The following is a 12385-nucleotide window of genomic DNA, read 5'->3' on the forward strand; positions in this document are numbered from 1 at the left end:
GCTCCCCACTCTGTCTCTGGTGAATCCTCTCACCCTCCGCATCTCTGGCCTGTACCCCAGTTCTGTATGAATAAATAAATCTTTAAAAAAAAAATCTTAGAATAAAGGAATATTTTTTTAAATTATTTTGGAAGTAAACATGTACTTACTATTTGTTAACTTTCTCCCTGATCTCCAACTGTTTTTGAATTAGTGATAGTTTTTTGAGTACAGAAAAAATACATATTTTATCAATAAATAGTAACTTTGTCAATAAACAGCATCCCTATTACAGAAACCAAGAAATGCCTATACCACAAGGTCTCATTTTCCTGAATTGTTATTAGATTCAGAGTTTTGGATAAAGGTTGAATTCTTCCCTATACAGATTGCCTTTATATTCTTCACTAGCTCTGTGTAAATATGTTCTGTATAAAAGTATTAAACTTTCTGATTGTGTTGAAACCAGTAAATTCATAGTGGACACAGTTGTTTGAGAAAGTGGGAAGCTTGAGGCAGAGTGACAGGGAGCTTTATCCCGTGCTGTGTCTGAGAGGACAGCAAGCCCAGTATCCTCAATGGTAAAGCCAAAGGTCTCTTATTGTCACTTCTAAAAATGCCATGTCAGAGATAAGTCCTCTCTTGCTCCTCAGAATTGTTTTGTTTTTTTTTTTCAGATGGTACTTCTTTGCTTACAGGACCTATTTACTGTTACTACTGTCCTACATTAATCCCTCCTGGTCCAGTGAATTACATCTCTAAGTAAATCAGAGTACCTCTGAGAGCAGGATGAATATACATTTGTGATACATCTGGAGTTTTAAAAGCATGGAAGGATGGCAGTCAGGTAGTAGTCACCATCCTTGGCACCCTCACTGGAATATTTCTGGTCAGCAACTAACCACAATGGATAACATTGACATCCAAGGTTGAGATTTCTAGAGTTTTTTAGAGTAGCACCATCCTGACCTAAGATCCCAGGGTATTGCAGATGGAAATACCAATGGGAATATTCTAGACTCAGTTTAGTGCCTTTATAGAAATTAGGATGAAGAGACAAAATCAAAAGTTGGTGGGTAAAGATTTATTTGGAAGAGAAGGTTGATTGGGTCTTTGTAGGGAGAAATATTTTAAATTAACTGTGTTTGCCAAAAATTGAGCTAGATGTAGGTTTTGAGCAGGATCATGGCCTGTAGGGCTTGCCATATGAGGGTAACTTGGAACCTGTTCAAGTTAGTTGAAAAAATGTGTGTAATATACAGATCCATTGTTTAGGTCCCTCCACTTTCTGGTAAGACTGATGAGAGTGAGTGGGTATAATCTGTTTTTTTTTTTTTTTTTGCTCTTTAGATATACAGTCTTCAAAAAGGAAATATATATAAATAATAACATTTTTTTTCCCCTAAGATGAGGCTTGCTCAGTCATAAAAGGTTTGATAAACTTTGATTTATATTTTGGCCAAAGATATTATGGAAGAATTAAGTGGCAGAGTTGTTTCAGATTTATGAAATGTATTCTTTAAATAGCCATTTAGATATTATTGATGTCATCTGAGAATATCAATTATGTGGTCTATTTAGAGAAATGTTATTACATTTAGAAAACAGTTATAAGCTTTGTATTTTAACATTTTGGAGTTTCACTTAATATTTACATAAAAGATAATTTCCATGATACCATGCTTTATTATTAACTGCCAAGTAATAATTCTTATTTTTATAGTTACTCATTTTATACCTTTGACATGTACTTCACACTGACAGAAGAACCTTCATACAACTTAGTCCTTATTTGTCATGCCTTGATTAGACAGACCGCCCCAACCCCCCCCCCACCCCATGCTTTTTGCAGAGTACAAACTTATTCCCCTTCTCTTAAGACCCCTAGAAATGGGCATATTTGCCACTTTACTATTTTTCTATTGGTTAAAGGGGGTTTATTGTGAGTAAAAAAGCTACTGTCCTCACTCCCAGTCTTTATAAGATTCCCTTGCACAAGCCTCATAAACAATCCGCACTCTATTGCCATCATCATAATACAACTTATAATTCCCTTACTACCTTGTCCTTGTTCTTTCTCCTCCTCAAACATCTTATTTATCTTTGCCTGATAAACCTGTATTTGGCTTTTGTCCATCTTAAATGCCTTTTCCCACAAAGATGTCCTTTGGCCCCCATTTTTATAGCTAGTTTTAATACCTCTTTACTCCTTAATTCTCTATAATGTAGTACTTTGCAAGGTCCCTTAACTGCCTGTTTCTGAGGTAGGTAGTGGGTATTTTTAGAAAGTGTGTAAATTCTTGAGATGGGAGTTGTATTTCTCTTGTAGATACCTACCAGAATACCTGGCAGGGTCAATCATTGACAAATATCAATTGTCACTTTATTGAATATATGACTTATATGGTTATTAGATTGCAATTGTAGGATAATATATAGCTGGTTAAATACCATATCTAAATTCTGTAAAAGAAGTCATCAATGGATTTATTATATGCCATTATTATATCTCCAGATGGGGACATAGGAAAATTCTTCTCAAAGTTAACATTCATATCGATGACATCAACATAGAATAAACTAATAATAAACTCATGATGTGTGACTAAATTAATAAACTTATAGTGAGAGGTGAATAGTTTTGAATAGTTATAGAAACATGGATAAGAATACCAAATATTATGGAGATTTCAAGACTGCAGTTTCATAAATTATTCTTAATCCCAATATAATATTTACTGTTTTTTTTTCTTTTTAATGAAAGAATGATCCCAAAGTATCTCCCAAAGTAGTGATAGGTAAAAATAATTATGACAGTTTTAAAGATAACAAAGGGGCTTAAAGAACATGAAATTATCAAATACTAAGAGGTAATTTTACCACAATTTAATTTCCCTGTAATATTTAAGATGTCTGTGGAAAATACAGAGTTTCAAATAGATCCTTTTATATACAGTAATTTAATATAATAAACATCACAAGTCATTAAAGTTATTGGTTATCTAATAATTAATGAGGGGAAAATTAGCAACTGGGGAAGGGGAAGAATAAAGCTATAGCCTCACTTTGAATCCAAATAAATTTCAGAATTAAGTGCTAAATGTTTAAAATTGAAAATATAATAAAAAATATGTTGGTAAATACAGTACAATCTAAAACTTTTTCTAAACAGTGGAAAAATAAAGATTGATACCACTTGATTATATAAAAATTTAGAATGAAAAATTAAAATTAAAAGACAGTTTAGAGGAAACTATTTGCCATATGTAGACAAAAGATGATTCTTATATAGAAAGAGCTCTTATGAATAAGACATATTTGGCATTCTAATGAAATAGGCAAATGTGAACAAATAAAACCATAAAGATGCACACTTAAAAGTAATGTCAATATGAATTAAGATAATATAAATGAAACATCATGTTGATCATTATCAAACTAGTACTGCAAAATGTAGTACTGAAAATTGGTAAGAGTATAATGAAGTGGATGCATAACTTACTGATTTGCAAATCAGTGTGAACTTTTCTGGAAAACAAAAATTACTGTTTGATCCAGTAATTCCTCTCCTAGTGTCCTATCTTAAAATAATGGAGATGCATATTATAATAGTCATTTCTTGCTGTGTAACAGATTACTCCATAACTGAGTATCTTAACCAACAGATACTTATACTTTGGTTTCTTTGAATCAGGAATCTCTGTGTAGCATAGCTGGGTGCCTCTGACTCAGCTTCTCTCACAATACTGCAGTCACAGTATTAGCCAGGGCTGCAGTCATCTGAAGGCTTGACTGAGGGTAAAACTACTTCCAGTCTCACTCTTCTGGCTTTTGACAGAGCTCAAGTTTGCTATTGACTGATTACTTCAGTTTTTGCAATGGGATCCTTTCCACAGATGTATTAAAACCTGGCTACTTGCCTACTTGAGGGAGAGCTATGACCTAATTTGAAAAGAATATATCACTTCTTCTGTAGTCTGTTTACTTGAAGCAAGCAGAAGGTCCAACCCACATTCTAGGGAAAAGGATCATACAAGGTATGAGTACTAGATTTATTGGGACAGTTTTAGACACTGCTTCTCATCGTTGATATTTTTAAATTTATAATAGCAAAAATAAACATGCATTCATATACACAGAAAGAAACAAAATAAGGGAACAGTCTAAATGTCTCAAAGCAGTATTGCTCAGTTGTGCTACATTCACACTGTGGTAGTATAATGGCATGGATTATGATTTTTTTGTGTGTGTGTTGGTCATTTGCTAGATATTATATAAATATTTATGATCTTAACAACTATGTAAGGTTGTAATTATCCTCGTTTTACAGAAGAAACACACACAGACACACACATACACTTAGAGCCAGAGTAGCTCATTGAGTTCCAGTGACCATGCTACATTTAAGTCTGCTGATACTTAGTGACATGTGGCAGACACACAAAGTTGTTTCTACAAAGTGATTATGTGTGTGCATGTTTTATTTGTATGTAAGGAAAGGTCACAAATGTTATCTTTTAATGATAGAATAATAGAATATTAACATTTTTCTATGTATTATCATTTAAATTTTCTATATTCTGCATGCATTTGCCTTGTGATCACTTTTAAGAATGAGAATGTTTTATGAAGTATTTTAGTTCTCATCTACTCCTGAGGAAAAACCACTAGCAATGATAATTTCACAAAGTGAAATTGAATGTTGCTAAACCATTTCCTCTGATCTACTCTTATAGATCACTGATCTCTCCTTACCCAACTATCTGATGGCGTCTTCGGTTGGACTCCTTCCTACTCAGCTTCTGAATTCTTACTTGGGTACTACCTTGAGGACAATGGAAGATGTCATTGCAGAACAGAGTGTTAGTGGATATTTTGTTTTTTGTTTACAGGTAAGTTTAAGGCAAAAGGTATTTTTCCCCCATTATATCATTGCTTATTTAACCCTAACACATCTTATTGAAAATAATTTAAGATTTTTCTCTTTTATATCTTATCTTGTTCTTTCAAAACTACTTCATATTTTGGTAGTTTTATTTTTAATTGTGGTTATATGGAGGTATAAAGAGTTGTATTGATATTTAACTGAAAATTCTCATAAAAGGGAATAACTAAAATAGTTTTTTGCAGTGATTTTTTTCAAAGTCATTATTAAATGAAATATTCCTGAGTTTGTATGCAGTATTATTAATACTGTTTTTGAAGTTAATTATAGTGAGATTTGGTGGGTGGAGTTTTATCTGTCTTCAGATTATTCAAATCTTCTTATAGTATTTTTCAAACAATGTAATTTTCTAATACAATTTTATATAGAACAAGGCATTTTTTTAGGAATGTATTGCTATTTATAAAAAGTATCCCGGCCCTCCCTGGTGGCGCAGTGGGCTAAAGCGCATCACTGAGAGGCTAAAGCCACTTCTGCATGAGTTTGATTCCCGCCTGCCCGGGAGGTGACCACATGGTGTGACAGACCTCTCCTGACCCGCCTGCTGCTCCCCTCAGCAGTGTACTTCGTCGATCTGCCTGTTCTGCTTCCCACTCTGTCTCTGGTGATGCCTCGCCACCTCTGAGCCTCTGGCCTGTACCCCAGTTCTGTATGCACAAATAAATAAATCTTTTAAAAAAAAAAAGTATCCCATTACAAGCCCAAATAACACTTGTCTAGTGAATCATTGTTGCTAGTATAAGTACATATAATTCCATATAAGAGATTTATGAAGGAGTAAAGGTCCCCACAAAGGGGGGTCCTTAGCCATTTATTCAGTGCCCTTAAATTGCATATAGGAAGAGTTAAAAATTTACTTAGTCATAGTATAGTTAATTCCTGAAATTTACCAAAATATATAATCTCTATAATATTTGAGGATTCAGTAAAATGATGATGATGATGATGATAGTTATTCTTATTTATATGCCTTACATTTAAGCTCATTTGATGCCTTACCAAAACCCTCACAACTGTGTATTTTTATTATCTCCAACCAATTGTGTATATCTCTTCCCACCAGTTTAATAAGTGCTTGCTTGAAATTAGCCATGACAGGAATATTTCCACTATCCAAAATGTCAAGGGCCCCAAGTCAAGCTTCCCATCTCTGATCCCAAGAACTAGAATACCAGTGCCCACTAATAGTAATTTGTCACAGCTTTAAGAGGTAGGATTTGAACTAAGGCTCTGGAGCCTGTGCTCATCATCAGAAGACTATAGTTACTGTGCAGAGGACTAATAGATAGATACACTTACTGACCCCTGAACTGGTTAGTTTTAATTTATTCTGTTATTCAATAAATGGTATCATATTACAAATTTAGTATTAAAAAATACTTAGATAAATTTAATTTTCTTTGTGCTTCTGCACCTTAGTGAAAAAAATAAAGTACAAGCCCAGGAATAATTACTTTGAGCTAAAAGTAAAATTTATAAATAAAAGAACTTGCTTTAAGAAAAATTTTGTACTACATTTAATATTTAGGAAGTCGTTTTTATTTTTCTTTAGTACTTTTTTCCCAGAGCTATTTTCTTTTAACCTAAATCAAGGTTTTGAGGTTCTGTTATTACTTATTTTATTAATATAGCATTTTGATCACATGTTAAGCTTTTTATGCATTTTATCAACATTATAGCTTATATTCATAATCATCCCAAGGTACTGTAAGATTCTGACATGCTGCAACCTAAGGTAGCTATTTTCTAGTATATTCAAACATGTTTTATGTTTTGTAGTTTCCTGAAAGTGAGCAATCCTCCTAAAATAGCTTTTTTCCCACCTTGATATTTTTGTTGGAGTAATTAAATGTTCCTATTAATGACGTTTAGGAGATTTTCATTATTTGGTTCTTATATATATCTTAGCAATTACTCAATTATAACCAGTGGAGTCATAATAGAACAAAAACAGTTCATACATTTGTCATTTGGTATGTCTTAAAATTTAAAATTTTCTTTGTTCCCAATGAGTTATTATTCCTTGCAAAATTAAGTAAAATACAAGGTGGGTGAAAGACAGCTATTTCTTAGTCCAGGCATTTGTGAAAAATTGTATAAACCACAACAAATAAAAGTAAAGTCTTAGGTCTTGATTTGTTGATGTTACTTATAACTTAATTTACTCCAGGGAGGATTTAATATACCTTACAAAAGATATACTCAATAAAGAATAAAAGGAGGGAACACAGAAGTCATCTTGAAGGGGAAGTAATCATTGGGAAATGGATGAAGCTTACTTAAAATTAGAGAATTCAGGATGTTCCTTCATATTTGCTAGAAATGAGCAGAAATTTGCCTTTGAGTTTTATAGCCATCTAAACAGAATCCATCATCTCCATAAAATTAAAGCAGTTCTAAATAGATGTTCAGAGGAAGGCACATCTGTCTTAATGCTGTGAAATCCAACCTAGATTTCATAGTCTGTCAGTCCAATTACTCTTTTTCATGCTTGATATTTTTCTATGTAACCACCAGCAAGAGCCTGGGTAAATCCAAGTTTTTATTGCTTTGTAACTTTTCTTTTGGGAAAAACATACAACCAGATTGGTAATATTTCTCATGGTTAAAAACCTTCAGCTATTTTTTCAACACTGCCCATATCAGCTGTTTCCTGTTTTCTCAGTCCACATTTTCCTAAGTGATGGTTTCAAACTTAGTTTCACTCTCCTCAAAATTTTAGTCCTTCCCCTACTTCCCACTTCATTCTCATGAGATTGCTACAAGCTTTCAAAAGGGAAAACCCTCAATTTTCCCCTAAGAAACCAACTAGTCCTCTTGTGGTCTGCCTATACAGCCAGCTGTTTCCAGTAGATGGGAGGACCTGCCAGTGTAAGTTTGTTTTTCTACCTGTGTTTGATTCTCTCATCTTAATAAAAAAACTTTTAAAAATAATGTCTTTTATTTACTTTTTTTTTTTAAGATTTATTTATTTGTGCATACAGAACTGGGGTACAGGCCAGAGGCTCAGGGGTGGCGAGAGGCTTCACCAGAGACAGAGTGGGGAGCAGAACAGGCAGATCTGCGAAGTACACTGCTGAGGGGAGCAACGGGTGGGTCAGGAGAGGTCTGCCACACCATGTGGTCACCTCCGGGACAGGCGGGAATCGAACTCATGAGGAAGCGGCTTTAGATTCTCAGTGCTGTGCTTTAACCCACCGCGCCACCAGGGAGGGCCTTATTTACTTTTTTATATTAAATATTTCATTGGACTAAGAAAGAGGGCATCTTGAAAGAGTCAGTCCACATTGCCAGGCCCCAGGATCAAAAAGTCCATCCTGGGAAAATTCCATTTAAAGATGTATCTAGCTCCCCTTTTTTGGAAACCAGAAAAGGTTTTCCATCTGGTATAAACTAACTTTCTGTGGCCTTATCGCATCTAGCCTGTAGGCTACTCTATCTGAAGTCATCACTAACCTTATTTAAAGCAGATATCTTACCCCTTCTCATTTTGACCTTTTGGCACTACTAAGACTTTGTGTACATATCTTTGTTATTAAAATATGTTGTTCTCTTAGCTTCCTTGATACCACTGTCTTGACTGCTTTTTCGGCTTGCCTGGCTCACCAGCGCTCAGGTGCTCTTCATATTCTTTCCTAAGTTTTCTCACTGAGATAACTTTTCTTAGAAAATTCGGTTACAGTGGTGGCTGCCATTATGTGTATTTGATGAAGGATTCCCTAAGACATAACGGTCACACAATCTTCTTGCATGGCTTAGACCCGTTTGCTACACTGTTTGGTTGTCTGATATGCCCTTCAGATTCAGGACATTTTCAACAGAACTTAGCATCTCATCCATGCCCTGTCCTAGTTAGTTCTCGTAATATTTTTTCTACCTCTTAGTGTTTTTATCATTAAACACTAAACATCAAATAGGGTTTTCAGTAAGTATAGCTTATTTGGGAAGAGAACAAGATTTAACAGCCCCCTTTTAAAATACTTAATTTGCTTAGAATTGTATTGATTAGTGGGCACTCACTGAATGGTGTTCTGTCATAAGGCCTGTGTGTTCCTGTGTGCTCCTCACTCTATCTCTGCCCTTCTCCCTCAAACACTTAGATTTAGCATACCTTCCCCATGAAATTGCTAAAATTATGCTTAGGTGTAGTTGAAACCTCATCCATTATAGACTTGCTGAGATATTAAACAACACCTGCTACAGCCTTGTTTTACTGAGAATATTTGTTCCAAACGCTGAAGAACTAATTTGCAAATGAACTTGAAAACAAGTACTGTTTAGAAGCTGTATAGGCATACTGATGAGTTGTCTATAGAATGCTCAAGCACAGAGGGAAAGCTTCTGTTGGACACTGGGAGGTACACAGGTGGTTTAAGGGACTTTCCTGAAATTATATCACTAGTAAATTGCTAAACCAAAACTAGAATCCTGACTTTGAAATTTTTTTTTAGTATCCCTTTGAAATTTTCCCCTCATTACTGTGTTGTCCTTTGTTTCTCCTTAAGCATATCTCATTTCTTAATTTGTTTGGAAACTGATTGGCATTAGTGAAAGTAAGTGGTTCTTAATATACCTAATTTTGGCTGCATCAGGTAATTCATTTGCAAATGGTAGCACATCTTTAACTGGGCTCAGAAATTTATAATACAATATATATACTATTACTCTAATTACGTTTAAAAAGTTTTGTCAGCTCCTACCTCTATTGTAGACAGTAGAGCTTGAAGTAAGCTTTTTAGTAAAGAGAATCAAGTGACTTAAGAAGACATCATTTATAATGACTAAAAGGGTTGTTTCTCTTTATCTGATACCAAAAATTTGTTAGCTATAGATTTTGCTGCCTATTTCTAGTAAGAATAGCAACCAAGGTTGGCTATGGATAAACTACTGAGAAAATCTTTCCTGGCCATGTTTGAAAAACATCTTGGAAACATTTCAAAGGCAAATATTAATTGATTTTTCTCTTCCCCTTCTCTGTAAAAAAAAAATGTTAACTGTAATGTTTTATTTTTATTCACAGATTATTATAAGTATCGGCCTCATGTTTTATGTAGTCCATCGAGCTCAAGTGGAACTGAATGCAGCCATTGTAGCTTGCGAAATGGAAATGAAAACCTGTCTGGTTAAAGGCAATCAACCAAATACCACTGGCTCTTCCTTCTACAGCAAGAGGACCATCGCATTGTCTGGGGGTGGAATCAACATTGTATGACTCTAAGGAAATGTGTGATTTTCAAGATCCCAGTGTGCTGTCTAAAGTCTATCAGTCACCTTACTGGTAGGCAGAGACAAGTTCTAATTGTATTACGGCACAAACAAAACTGGTTAGTTTTTTACCTTGCACAATTTTTTAAAAGCAAGAATCCTTTTCTGGATATGTAAGTGTAAATGTAGATGCAATTTTGGCTGCACCCCTTTATCATTTGTATGCCTGTGATGGCCTACAGGTCTGCACTTTAGTGATTTTTTTGTTTTTTTAATTATTTTCTTTCTGGGAACTTACAGAGAAATAACCCAAATATTTTTCTGCCTAAAGTCTTTATTTATGAAATCCATGAATAGTTATATGCATCTTTCCTACTTAGAATGAGTAAACATACATGTTTTTAATTGTGTAATCTTACTAGGTGTTCTTTGCTTTTCATAGTCTTTCCAGAAAGGATAATCAGTGTTTTTTGTTTTGTTCTATTGCTTTAAAAGTGGGACCACTTTGCTTCCCTTCTCCTTACTAGACAGACATTAACTTTTGGTTGAATGTATATTTGCAAGCATCACATTGTTGCAGGGTCATTTACACAAGCTTAAATCCTACATTGTGGGACTGAAGTGCTCTTAAGATACCTTTTTATTTTCACTGTGTAATATGCAAAGCAAAAGGGAAATTATTTAATGGGTGGTGGCCCAAATTAGAACCTGCGTTCTAATTTCATTGCATTGGCTTTACCCTTGTTAGATCTTTCATCAAAGGGCTGTCCCATTGCAGTCTTACTAAAAACATTTTATTAAAATGAACTACTTTTTCTTTTTATATTCAAAATTAGGCTTTGAAATAAAGATATCATTTCTTTGAAATGGTGGGCTTTACCATCATTGACGATGTCACTCAGGTGGCCTTGTTTGATCAACACGCCTTTTCAAAAAACCAAGCTTTAAAATCATGTGTGTAATTCCATTAAAGTACATATATATTTGTCCCCATAGTCTTTAGCTTTAAAGTGTAAATGTAATGCTAATTCAATCCCCAGATTAGTATTACTTATCCTACCATAGAGTAGATTTACTTTGTTTTTGGTACTTGTTTTCTCTGGTAAGACTCAGGAATTCTGAAATGTGAAGTTATTTCTCCTGTAGCATGAATTGAGCATATTTATTAATAGCACTTAGGAATATAGCATACACAAATTGGCACATGATTCACAGATGGCATATGTATTATTCATTAATCACCCTGCTTTTTTAAAGTAATTTCATTGCAAATTTAACAATTATTGTTACAACCAAAATTATAGATAATGAGAATTTTCTAATAACTATCTCTTTCTTGGCTTTGAAGATTCCAGCTTATCAGAGACCTCCCACTTGCCTTTTCCTTAGGGTAAAAACTTTGCCTTGATTTATTAAAGTATAATACAGTATTTTGGAAGCAGGTTTATCTAGCCTTATGCTAGAGGTGATCATTTTAATGTAGGTGGTTTTTGAGTTTTTTAATTGTCTTATTGCAGATGCTATTATTCTTTTCTTTTGCAATGCATAAGTATCTTTATCCATACCAAGAGGACCACAGTGCAAATGATCTAAAGGGACTTGCGTCTATACCACATAATTGGCATCCAAACCTTTCTTTCTTTTATATTGGTAGAAAAATTGCATAGCGTTGGAATATTCTTAGTTTTTTTTCAAAATCTAATTACATGCTTAATTGTGTTTTTAAATGGTTTTAGCTTAACAATCCCACTGAACAATACATTTGGTTATTTTCTAACTTGACAATATTTATCTTGTGCTTTCTTGTTTGTTGGTTAGTTTTGTTAAAGAAATCATTGAGATCACTACTTTCATAGTTGGGATAGTTCATGTATTTTGAAGTACATTTATTTACTTAGCATTTTGTAACTTGAATAATTTCACCAAATGAATACCTTTTGGTAGCTTGTAATGAGTTCTTCCAGTTGTTGCATTTTGCTTGGTAATTTAAATAAATATTTAAAGGCAAAACAATTTTTCTGTATTCTGCCAATCATAATTTTATATAATAAAATCATCATTTTTACTTAAAATAGTATGGATTTACTGTTTCTAAAATATGAAACTAAAGAGGTAGCTTTCCTTTCCTTTCTCATTTCCACCTTCAAGTAAATAAATCCATTGTAGTCATGCTATTTGATGGCTGATTCTGGTGGTTGGGTTTTAGATACGCTCTCAGTAAATTGTACTACAGCATCATCAAGCCTTACTCACTCT

The 12385-nt window shown here is 33.9% G+C and overlaps 1 protein-coding gene across 1 annotated transcript in view; it reads left to right on the forward strand.

Moving 5' to 3' along the window:
• TMEM64 (transmembrane protein 64) overlaps positions 1–12160 on the forward strand; it is a gene marked incomplete at its 5' end in the record, with an annotated part of 24088 nt that extends 11928 nt beyond the window's left edge. The window contains 2 exons of the mRNA XM_004679742.2: positions 4716–4871; positions 9945–12160. Of these exons, the coding sequence (XP_004679799.2) occupies positions 4716–4871; positions 9945–10136 (348 nt within the window). The remainder of the gene's footprint in view (positions 1–4715; positions 4872–9944) is intronic.
• Positions 12161–12385: the final 225 nt, after the last annotated feature.

Source organism: Condylura cristata, unplaced genomic scaffold, assembly GCF_000260355.1.
Source record: "Condylura cristata isolate star-nosed mole 26May11 unplaced genomic scaffold, ConCri1.0 scaffold00009, whole genome shotgun sequence".
NCBI lineage: Eukaryota > Metazoa > Chordata > Mammalia > Eulipotyphla > Talpidae > Condylura > Condylura cristata.